This window comes from Anas acuta, chromosome 9, assembly GCF_963932015.1.
Source record: "Anas acuta chromosome 9, bAnaAcu1.1, whole genome shotgun sequence".
Lineage (NCBI taxonomy): Eukaryota > Metazoa > Chordata > Aves > Anseriformes > Anatidae > Anas > Anas acuta.
The window spans coordinates 14360617-14372201 of NC_088987.1; the positions used below are offsets into that span (position 1 = coordinate 14360617).

An 11585-nucleotide genomic window follows, 5' to 3' on the forward strand; every position below is an offset into this window, starting at 1 on the left:
AGGCGAGCGCCATGAGGGGAACGGGCGGGGGGCGGCGGGGACACGGGCAGGGGGCTGCGGGGAGCCCTCTGAGGGGGGTTAGGTTTTGGCAGCGCTGTGGGGATGCAAAGCTCGGTGTGGCCTCGCGTGCAGGGTTCCTGGTAGCTCCTCATGCACAGTGCGGTGGGGTTAGGCTGCCCTCCCCGCTTACAGGACAAGTTTCTCCACCAAAAAACAAGCCCACAGCTCTGCAGGACACACAGAGACACAAAGACACAGCTTCCAGAGACGTACAAACTGGAGAGAGGTTGTGAATTATGTCATTTAGCAGACAGATGATGTTGTGAGAGGCTCCTCTTCATAAACCTGCACAACAAAACACCCCGCAGCTCTGTCACCGGCATTACTTTGGGACCAGCTGCCCTGGTGACTCCGTTTCTGACAATAATTCATGACGATTCTCACGACTGCATTAAAAAAAAAGTATATTTTCAGGCAACTTTTATCAAATCATGGCAACGCACATGTAAATCTGGAATATTTCAAACTGACTCTATACTAAGCATCGGATCTGCACGTACAGACCTCGTGTCATAGGCTTAACATCTCTGAAGTAACTGCAACACACTAAAAACTTTAAATCAGCATCTCTTCTTCCTTCTCTTAGGCATATTATAAAAGGAAACTTTTAAGCTCTCGATTAGCAAGAAAATATACTGAATTATTTACAAGATTAGAATTAAACAGAGGGGCAAGACCGACAACAGCCAGGAATGAACAGTCCATGTCCTAAAACATGGATGAATATTTAGGCCACAGGTTTAAAGAAAAAAAAAGTTAACAGCAGATAGACAACGTATATTACTTAAAATGAACTTAAATCAAATTGGCCCAATTGAAGATATAGATTAATCCCTGCAGATACTGTTTTGACTTGCACACGCAGTACGTCAAAGACAACAAGCAATTTTGGTAAATGTCCTCTAAAGTTTAGAAGAATCCTGTGTGATTGGCATGTTCATTTGTTTACTATTTAATAGCAAATCCAAAACCAGATGAGAGTGAGGTGCGATGAGGATCCTTAAACTCCTCTTCTCAAAAGGATGGCATGTCTTAACACACTCCACCTGTCTGCTGTTGGAACACATCGATAGTGTCTTCATCTTCCATCTCCAGCTGTTAATCAATCAGAAAACACAGGACTTGAAATTCACAACCACAAAAGTACAAAAGCACTCAGATCTCTACCCTGACCAGTATCAAGAATTGAGCATTTAAGGTGCAACCTTAACGCTGTGTCAACCCCCTTCCAGCAGTCTCTCCAGGCAGTATCACCCCTGCAGGGCTGCCCGAAGTGTCTCAGACAGCAGCAGGCAGAGAACACTTCAGGAACCTCTGCCACCTCTAGCCGTGGCACCGCCAATGCCAAAACAGGCTCTGGAGCCATGCCTGCCTCTCAGGCCATGCTCAGACGTTTACTGTCTTCTACAAGAAATCACCTCAGCCAAGCGTTTCTTGTATTCCTCACCTCAGGCTTTCTCGATACAAGAAGCTCCCCAAATTCTCAGCATTACCGGAGCTGACAGCAGCGTGGCATTTAGCTTCAGTCCCAGCTCTCCTCAGGCCAAAGCAGAATCAGGACAGAGCTGAAAACTCCAGCACCTTCCTGGGTTGCTGCCCACAGCAGCACTCGGCACCAGCTTGGCTCAGCACCAGTGCTCAGACATCTTCTGCCCCCAACACCCATGACAGAACTCAAAGGACAGAAATCCCACTCTAGACAAATTATTTTGAGTGAACTGAAATTGAATTATTTGAGAATCATCCTGATTCCAAGCCCCTTTGACCTGCATGCAACCAATAAAGTATTTGATAGCAATTTGCAGTACAAGTGTTTTTCGTACCTGTGCAGGTGTGTCTGCTTCATTGATCGGTTGTCCGTCAAATCGGAATCTAATCTGCCTCATTGACAAACCCTGCAAGTTCAGAGTAGTTAGCATGAGAAACCTCACTTTGGCTTTTGAATCCAAATAAAGCATTTAGGGATTTACTATCAGAAGAGATATTAACACAGGTAAGGCTGAAATGAATAGGAAACTTAATGCATCTGTTGTGCTGTGTGAACTGAGGAAGCAGAACTGTCGGGCAGTCGCTGTCACAGCGAGGACTCGATACAGAGCCACAGGTACTGTTCTGGTGCCCAGTTCTGACCCAGCCTGCAGTCCTGCTCTGCAAAGAACAAATACCAGAAGGTAGCGGAGAACAAGAAAGTAACGTTTAACTTCAAGCAGGGCTGAAAGAATGAAGTGGAAAGCCAAGAGAAAAAGTATCATCCAGAGGTGATATCAAAGTTGCAAAGACATCAATCAGCGAACAGTTCTAGATAGCCTCGTAGGACATGGCAGAGAGGAGTGCCAATTGTTTTTCATGCAGGGAAGTAAGAGGATTTGCAGTTCACTCAAAAGAAAACACTTCCAAAAAACCTAGAAAGGTTACCTCTTGGTACAATTGCCTGATGGCACCGACTGCCCATACTTAAGACAAGTTTTTGACATGTTCACTCCCAGGTCTAGTCCCCTATCTTCTGACGAAAAGAGGAACTGTGAAGCATTTAAGGAAAAAAGAACTCACAGACCACCATGAAGATTTTTACTTGCATGCTTTGTTAGGAACATGCTAGGGCTCTTAACGCGAGACTTTTGCAGTTATTAAGTCTTGCTTTTAAAGCCTAAGCTGAGTTCACAACTGAATTCAGTTTCTAATTGTGTGATGCAGCCTTCACTCCCTGCCTCAGTGAGCTAGGTCTTTGCTTTGCCCTCTAAAACTCTTGAAAACCCCTCTGCTGTCCAGCCTGCCAGTCCTTACCTACAGCCACACAAGCACAAAAGCTCTCCGTGCATCTCTGAAGACCCCTTAAATTGAGCTCATTCCCAGCCTGAGAAGACATACACTGCATCAGGCAGAGGATGGGGTGCAACCTAAGCCTTGAGGAATCAGAGAAAGAGCATCATGTGTGACAGAACAGGAAAGATGCCTGCAAACTGAAATTCACTCCACTTTGGAAAGCCGCTTGCACCCCTACTCTCTGTTCCCTGCAGCACCTGATCGGGTGCAGGCGCACACGTGCTGTGAGCCTGGATAAAGCTCTCTCCAGGTGAGCTACAGGCAGCACCGGGGGACAGCCAGCCTCCCGCACAGAGCAGCCTGCAGCCACCTGCAGAACGTCCCAGCAGGCAGCAAAAGGGACACGTGAGAAGAGGAGGAGGAAAAAAAGATGGTGAAAGAAGCGGTGGCACGGGACAACCTGTTTTCATGCACGCTTCCGAAGGGAAAGCACGCCCTGCACGGCCAAAATCTTAGGTGTGATAACAGCGAGGGCTGCACGGCTACAAACTGAGACCGAGCCAGCATCCGAACCGGGATTGGAACCGAAGAGGCGTGGGAAACGACTTCACGGGGGATTTTTGGATATCGCGGGGGATTTTTGGATACCGTGGGGGATTTTCAGAGCCGTGGGAGCACCGGGTGAGGAAGGGGCACTGCTCACCCACTGCACACCCCCAAGCCCAGCCCCAGACCCCCCAACGAGCAGGCCGGACCCCGCCGGGACCGAGTCCTTCAGGGCCCGGGGCCCCTCCCGGGGGGGCTGTGCCCGTACCTGCCTCTCGCAGTACGCCTTCATCAGCTTGCTGAGCGGCGTGTGCCTCTTGATCTTGAACTGCACCACGGAGCCGTCCTGCCCGGCCACCTTCAGGTTGATGTGGTCGTTCTCCGTTTTCACCCCTTCCTGCGGGGAGACAACGCCGTGAGAACACCGCGAGGGGGGGACCCCGAGGGCCCGGAGGTGCCCGGGGCGGGGCGGGGCAGGGCAGCGGCAGCCGCCGAGCGGGCCCGGCCCCCGGTGCCCGGCGTTGAGGCCCCAGCGGCCGGGCCGCGCCTCACCTTGGGCTTCTCCTCCGACATGGCGGCGGGGCCGGGGGGTCGGAACGGGCCGTGCCGGGCCGAGGCGGGCACGCGCTGAGGGGAGCGGCCCGCGCTCGGCTCCCGCCGCCGCCGCCGCCGCCGCCAACCGCCCTCGAGAGCGCGCGCGCGCGCCGCGCCCGGCCCCGCCTCCCCGCCGCCAACCGCCCGCGCCATTGGCCGCCGGGACGAGTCACGTGGGAGGCTCCTGGCGCGCGCGCGCGCTCACGGCCGGGCGGGCGTGGGGGCGCGCACAGCACCGAGGCGCCTCTGGAAAGTGCGTCACGGGGGGCGTGGCCACCAATGAAGGGGGCGTGGCCATCACCATGTGGGCGTGGTCTCCTTGTGGCCCCGCCCCCTCCCGGTCCCGGTCCCGGTCCCGCCCCGCGCCCCCCGGGCGGGCTCGCAGCAGGAGGCGGCGCAGGGCGCGGTGAGCGGAGGCTTTAATGCGCTGCTCGGCTCGCAGCCGCCCCCCCCGGCGCTGCCGGGAGAGGCACCGAAAGGCACAAGAAAAAGGCAGAGCCCACGGACAGCCCCGGGACCGGCCCGCCCCAGCCCCCCAGGGACCGGGGGGGCTTCCAGCGGGAGGCTCCAGCCCTCACCGCGGGGCAGGCGAGGCCAAGAGCGGAGCCCGGAGCCCAGGCACCCAGCACAGCACAGCCCCGGTGCCGTGGTGCTCTCCTCCTGGCCGGGGGTGTCCCCGTCCCGTGTCCCGTGGTGCTGCAGGCTGGGGGCTAGTTGTCGAACTTGGCGTAGGGGTTCTCCTCCTTGAACAGCCCTAGGAGAGAAGGGACAGCCGCTGAGACCCCCCCCCGGAGCAGCCCTCCCGCCTGCCACCGCCACCCAGAGCTCCGGGGGACAGCAGCTCCATGGCACTGCCTGCCCCCCTGTGTCCCCGTGTCCTCCTGGCAGGCCGGCCCCATCGCCCTCCCAGCACGGGACGCGGTTACTGGACCTAGAGCTTAGTGGAAGACACCAGCAGGAGCCGCCGTACCGTATTTCCTTCGGATTTCATCGTGCCGCGATTTCATCTCTGCTCTCCTGCGGGCAGAAAAGGGGCCACGAGTCAGCGAAAAGCACAGCAAAGCCAAGCAGGCTGGGATTTTCGGGTGCACCCCCCCCAGGTCCCAGCAGGGGCCCTGCTCACGGTGCACACCCCCCCACCAAGCACAGCACCGGGTGCAGCAGCGTGGCCTCACCTCTCCTCCTGGCGCACCCGTCTCCGCTCCCGCTCCCGGGCCGCTCGCTCGTCCTCCTTGTCCGGCCTGGCACACAAACAGCCCCGTCAGCACCAGCCCATGGCTGCACCTCAGCTGCTCTTCAGGAAATCTGGGAGCAGCCCCCTTCCTCCCCCTCCGGTACTTGCTTTTTGCTCTTTTTCTTGCAACAGCAGCAGCAGCAGACGGCCAGCATGATAAGGATCATGCCTCCCACCACAGACATCGCAATGATCAGGGCTTCAAAGTTCACTGCAGGATGCAAGGAGAGACACTCAGCACACAAATACCCGGCTGCTGGGAAGTTGCAGTGTGTACAGTCACACAGGTGCTGTTACTGGACTCGAGGCAAGCCAGGCGTTATGTCTAGGTGCACTAGCACATCCCAGACCCTTTGGGCTTCCTTCTTGGTGTGGCTCAGGCAGCCAGCCCCACACCGCATGCCCACATGGGGCATTTCATCGGGGATCTGGGTGAGCAGGTGGCAGGCAGCCAGCAGCTTGCAGAGCATCGCCTCTGTCCCCAGGTCCCGAGTTGTCCCTCACTGGTCACCCAGGAACGGGCAGGTCCAGGTAGGGCTTTGAAAAAGCCAGAGTTTGAGGGCTGACTCGGCAGCGCTGCCTTCCTGATGTGCAAGGTGAAGTTTTCATCTGGCCAGCTGCTCTGCAGCGAAACCAGAAGCCAAATATTGGAAATCAGCAGCGGCGGGCAAGGCAAAGCTAAGCAGACTGCTCCACCAGCACCTCTGAAACACGTGGCTCTGCGGGGAGAGCCCAGCCTTCGTGTCACCTCTGCCCCGCTCACTCCTCTGCCTGATAACAAAGGCCGGAGTCGCACACCATAAATGCAGGCACATTTAAGAGCTAATCTCCTCCCGAAGGACTAATCTTCTCTAAAGCTAGTTCTGCAAGCTAAGGAATGTGTTCTTCCACAATGAGGCCTTTTATTGAGGCTACTCGCACACAAACTCGTATTTCAAGGTCTTACACAAGTCTCAGAAACTGATGTTCACAAAGAGGAGATTCTCTCTTCGTGAGGTGTGGGAGCAGTTTTCCCTCTGCAGGTGAAGGACCCGGCCTCCAGAACAATAGCTCACTGTGACCACAATTCGACTTCACGTGCATCACAGGGACAGGCGAGAGAAACCAAGCCACGTCTTGTTTCCTAATGCTTCACCACCCAACACCTGGGGCTCGTCCCAGCACAAGCACACAACCTGGGTCTGAACAAGTCCTTTCTCCAGAGAGCCACCAAGCAGGAAACGCTGCCAGTCAGCCACCAGCCAGAAAAGCCCCTGGTGATGACTTGGCTCCAGGTGGCTCATGCGGTGCTAGTTTTGGAAGAGAAAACTTTCTCAGGTGGGTGAACTCGAGGAGAAGCCACCTCACTGTGCCTCCTGTAGCCCCCACGGACCTGAGAGCCTGCCGGGGCCAGCAGGCACAGCACCGAGGGACAGCAGCAGTACAGGGAGCCACGTGCTGGGCTCAGGGCGGTGCGACTGTTGCAGAGCTCAGATGTGGGTGATGTGGGTGTGCACACTGTGGGGTGCTGCCCACGGAGTGCCCCAGTCCTCACCACGTCCTGAAGCCCAAGGACCACACCAGGAGCAGCGCAGGGGTTACTCCTGCCAGAAGACGGGGCACTGCTCCCACTCGCCTTCCTCACCCGATGCTCGAAGAGCCCCTGGTGAGTTCAGGGGGTCGCTGCCACCCCAGCAGCAGCAGCCCTGGGCCAACTGGTGGAGCCCCAGGCACTCACTCACCCCAGCAGACTCCCCAGCGCGCAGAGCGGAGCTCGCACAGGTCGGCCGGTGGCAGGATCCGCCGCACAGGGTAGGGCACGCACTGCTTGCTGCTGGCACACCACAGGCACTGCAACACACAACAGCACGGTGTCACCGCTGGGCAGCAGCGCTGCCAGGTAGCCAGGCTCCAGTTTGCTAGCCACCACTAAGGTCTGCAGGACAGGCACACAGCCCTCGTCCACCCGGTGCCACTGTCCCCGCAGCCTGCTGCCCCAACCAACCCCACCACGTGCCCAGGATGGGGGCTACATAGGGCCACATGAGGAAAGCCAAAGGGAAACCAACTGTTTACAGGAAAACCTCAGTGGGAAGAGACTCTAGGAACAGCCCGACTTCCTGCTCCACGTGAGGCAACCGACGGAGCTGGGTCCAAGCTGCTCCATCAGCAAGCACAGCCCAGCAGGCAGCCGGGTCCTCCTGCGCTCAGGGGACACACCTGCCCAAAAGCAGCGTCCTGCATTCCTAGGAGGAGCTCAGCAGTTCAACTGATGACTCAAGAAGCAGACCAGGAAGCCAGCAGTTCCTAGAGGCCTCGCCCCAGAGCACTGAGGAGTGTTTGTCTTCACTGCAATGGGCAGGGATGACCGAGCCCCTTCACCCCGAGAGGGAAGCAGCTCCTCTGAACCACCCAAAACATGTGCTGCGCTTGCAGTTCTTTGGGAGAAATTGGAGTTATACTTCTGCTACTGTCCTGGTTTCAGTTAAACAGAGTTAATTTTCCTCCTAGTAGCTGGTAGGGTGCTATGTTTTGGATTAGGATGAGAAGAGTGCTGATAACACGCTGATGTTTAATTGTTGCAGAGCAGTGCTTACACCAAGCCAAGGACGTTTCAGCTTCTCGCTCCATCCTGCCAGCGGGCAGGCTGGGGGTGCAGCAGGAGCTGGGAGGGGACAGACCCAGGACAGCTGGCCCAAACTGGCCAAAGGGGTATTCCACACCATATGGGGTCACGCTAAACAATATATAGGGGTGGCTAGCCGAGGTGGGGGGGCCGGCTGCTTGGGGTTAGGCTGGGCATCAGTCAGCGGGTGGTGAGCAATTGCATTGTGCATCACTTGTTTGTACACATTATTAGTAGCAGTACTATTATCATCGTTATTATTATTGTTATTTTTGTGTCTTAATAAACTGTCTTTATCTCAACTCACAGGCTTCGCTTTCCTATTTCTCTCCCCCATCCCAGAGAGGGAGGGGGCAGGGTGAGCACATGGCTGTGTGGTGTTTAGCTGCCGGCCGGGTTAAACCACAACAGCTACTTACGGTGACATTCTTCAGGCACTCCTCACAGCTCCTGTTTGTGAACTGGTGGCAATCTGCAGAAAGGGAAAGGACACCTCAGGACCACGACGAGCTTCTCAGCGCACCCCAGAGCCTGTTCCCGTCCCTGGCTCTGCATTTTAACGCTCCTGTCAGAGCTGCCAGCCACCAGACCCAAAAGGATGTGACATCCTCAGTGTCTGACACCCTCAGGGTCCCCACCTATGACACTGCACACCTGGCCGAGCCCCCGCAGAGCAGAGCACAGACACAGGGGAGAGGCGTGAGGCTGCTGGGGTGCGGGTCATGGACCTGAGCCCCCTTGTACGGGCACCCAGCAGGCAGGGACAGCGCATGGGAGCACCCTGCCCGCTGCCAGCCAAGGCACAGCACCCCCAGCACCACCCCGAGCCGGGATTGCTACAGGTCCCCGTGCTGAGCCCCAGGGGAGCTCCGGCTCCCCACAGGCAAGCAGTGGAGCAGGGCTGTGTTTTTTCCCTTCGCAGCTGGAAGGAAGCCCCGGCTGTGACCCGCCGCCCGTCACATGCTCCGCACGGAGCCCTCCAAACAACCAGGCAATTTATTAACGCGGCTCCTCAGATAAGGAGGTTTGTGCGCCACGGAGAGGCCGAGATCGCAGGCCCTGTGCCGGATCCCAGACGGGTTGGGGGCACCGCATCGCGCCCGTGTCTCCAGCCCAGGCTGGGCCCCCCCCGGCTCGCTGCTCACGGCGAGTTTCCGAGCAGCCCCCCCGCCCCAAGGGACGCGCTCAGGAAGCGAGAAGAGCGCCTTCACTTTCCCCTGCATCTCCATTACCGCCTCTCTCCCGGGACCCCCAGCGCTGCTACCCCTAAACCCTGCTCCTACAGCCCCGGGGGAGCACCCCAGGACCCCAAACCCCCGTGCCCTTCGCCACCACCTCGGCTGCAGCCCCCCAAGGGCCGGGGACGGTCCCGCTGGACCCCCGCAGCTTCCCAGCACGGGCTGCGGCTCCCAGCGGTGCCGGAGCACTGGGGGGGCGCCGGGCGAGGCTGGTACCGGGACGGACACGCGTGGGACCCCCCCACGGCCCCGTGGGACCCCGCTCACCTCCCGCCGCCTCCTCCTCGCCCCGCACGGCCGCGGGGAGCAGCGCCAGGGCCAGGGCCAGGGCGGCGCAGAAGCGGAGCGCCCGGAGCGGGGCCATGGAGACACCGGCAGCGGGACGGGGGCCGGGGGAAGAGGAAGAAGAGGAGGAGGAGGAGGAGGAAAGGGCCGGGGACCGCCGCCTTTGTAGGGCCGGCAGCGGGGCGGGGGCAGGCCGGGGGCGGCCCCTCGCTGCCCGGCCCCAGGGAGCGGCGGAGGCGGCCGGGGCGCGTCCCCCCCCTCGGGTGGGTCCCGTCGGCGGAGCTGGCCGGGTGTTTGGGGCGGGAGAGGCTTCCCCGGGTGCTTTTATTGATTGCCCAGAGGACAACAGAGGGAAAACAAACCAAAAAAAAAACAAAAACCACCCAAGGCTGTAGCTTGAACGCCCGGCATCGCTGCCTGCGTCGTGGCGCTCAGCGCCTGCCCGCAGCGCAGGCTCCGCACTCCCTGACGCGTCCCCTGGACGGGCTGGAAGGGGGTGACAGTCCCCCCGCAGGCTGGGACAGCAAAGGCACGACTGTGTTAGGTCAGCCAAGGCACGCAGGAGGTGGGCACCCAGGAGATTTTGGCAGCTCCTCTGGAGAAATGGAGTCGGGAGCTGGGTGCCCCGCGGAGAGCTGGTGCTCAAGGAGGGACAGCAGCAGGCAGGGGCACCCGAGCAGCCCCAGGGGCCTCGGCCAGGACCAGAGGTGCTGCAGGCATCGTGGGCACAGTGCTGGGGACGTGCCCTGATGCGCTTCCCAGCTTTTTCCCTTCCAGAGCGATGCCCCGCAGCCCGAGCCAGCTCTGGGTTTGGGCAGGCTTTAGGGTTTGCCAAGCACCTTGCGTGGCCGGCCTCTTCTTCTCGCCCACCAGATGACGTGGTGGCCATCCAGCATCCCGCAGCACCGGTAGCAACTCAGTGGGGCCACGCGGGGAGCGTGGGTGTGGGAGCCCCATGCCCATGTGGCAGCAGCAGGCACAGGGCTGGGGGGCGCGGAGAAGCCACCACGAGGGGCCAGGCAGTGCCTGAGCCTTATTTGTCTGCGAAGGGTATTTTCAACCCGCTCGAGATGGCCTCAAGTGGTTTCCAAGGCAACAGTGCTAAAGTCATCACTGCCATGGAAACCCTCTCTTTGGCATAATATAAATATTTTCCTTGAAGAGGGAGGCTGCGTGAGTGGGCGATGTGCTATTTTCTAGCACTCGCTGGCTGCAACAGGACAATCTCCAGGAGATGGGGGGGCCAGGGAGGATAAAATTAGCTCGGCATGCCAGCCACGGATGGAAGAAGGAGATTGGCAGGGTTTCGCTGCGAAACCCGGAGGTTTTTTATGTCAGCGGGGACTCACCCCAAAAAGATTCCCTCTGTAGGGAGAAAAAGAAAAAAAATAAAAATGTCTGTAGGTTGGAAACAGCTGCTTTTTCTTGTCTTTCTTCAAAGTTTGTTTGTTTGTTTGTTTTTCTTCAAAGTTTTTTGAAGACCATCCCAAAGGGTGAAAGAGCCCCTGTGGGGCTCGAAAGTGGGGTGTGGGGATGGCTCTGGGGCTGCCCTTGTGCCCTGGAGGCCAGCAGGGCCAGCCCCCACACCTGCAAAAAGTCCAAAAAGACAAAAAAGAAACAGCGAACCACTAAGGCATTGCAGCTGCTCGCTGGGAGCAACAATACAAGATAAAACCCCAAGGATCCACGGGCTAAATATAGCCCGAGCCCCATAAATTAAACAAAAGCTTTTCTCCGGGCTCTCAGAAAGCCCGTTCCAGCAGCGGTTTTATCTATGTAAGGTATAACTCCGCTGGTATTTGCTATTCCCAGCCGTGCCTCCCCTGTGTCCCCGACCTCCCCAGGGCGGTTGTTTGGGAGCGTTCATTTTGCAGATCCAGGCTTTCCCTCCTGGCAGCTCCCGTTCTGTCGAGGCTTTCACACCTCGGGCTGCTCTCCTGCCTCTCTTTAAGGATTTACAACCACGTTTTCCCCTGTTTGGACACCGGAGCTAAAAGTTTTCCTTCTTTCAGAAAACTTGCTTTTTTTTATTTTATTTTTATTTTTTTTTGATGATGCCCAGTCTCGGATGCCCCATGTTTTGTAGGGCCGACTGTCTCGGGCTTCAGTTTAATTTAAACTTCTAGCATCTGTGATAGGAACAGTGAGGCCTTACAAATAAAACACTGCCCGCATCGCAGAGGTGTTAGACAGCATCTGTGGGTCCTCTACAAGCCAACGTGGGGAGCTTGTCTCACCTCCTTTTGGGGTTTATTGACTA

The 11585-nt window shown here is 57.8% G+C and overlaps 2 protein-coding genes across 2 annotated transcripts; both read right to left on the reverse strand.

Moving 5' to 3' along the window:
- Positions 1 to 447: 447 nt before the first annotated feature.
- Positions 448 to 4087, reverse strand: SUMO3 (small ubiquitin like modifier 3). Its single transcript, XM_068691617.1, has 4 exons — positions 3922 to 4087; positions 3638 to 3766; positions 1884 to 1955; positions 448 to 1155 (listed from the first exon to the last, which is right to left on the reverse strand). The coding sequence occupies exons 1-4, from the start codon at positions 3940 to 3942 to the stop codon at positions 1093 to 1095; spliced, it is 285 nt and encodes a 94-aa protein (XP_068547718.1). The 5' UTR covers positions 3943 to 4087; the 3' UTR covers positions 448 to 1092.
- Positions 4088 to 4365: 278 nt separating this feature from the next.
- On the reverse strand, positions 4366 to 9510 carry PTTG1IP (PTTG1 interacting protein). Its single transcript, XM_068691614.1, has 7 exons — positions 9308 to 9510; positions 8222 to 8274; positions 6919 to 7027; positions 5306 to 5408; positions 5139 to 5204; positions 4934 to 4980; positions 4366 to 4717 (listed from the first exon to the last, which is right to left on the reverse strand). Exons 1-7 carry the CDS (start codon positions 9402 to 9404, stop codon positions 4674 to 4676), a joined length of 519 nt encoding a protein of 172 aa, XP_068547715.1. The 5' UTR covers positions 9405 to 9510; the 3' UTR covers positions 4366 to 4673.
- Positions 9511 to 11585: the final 2075 nt, after the last annotated feature.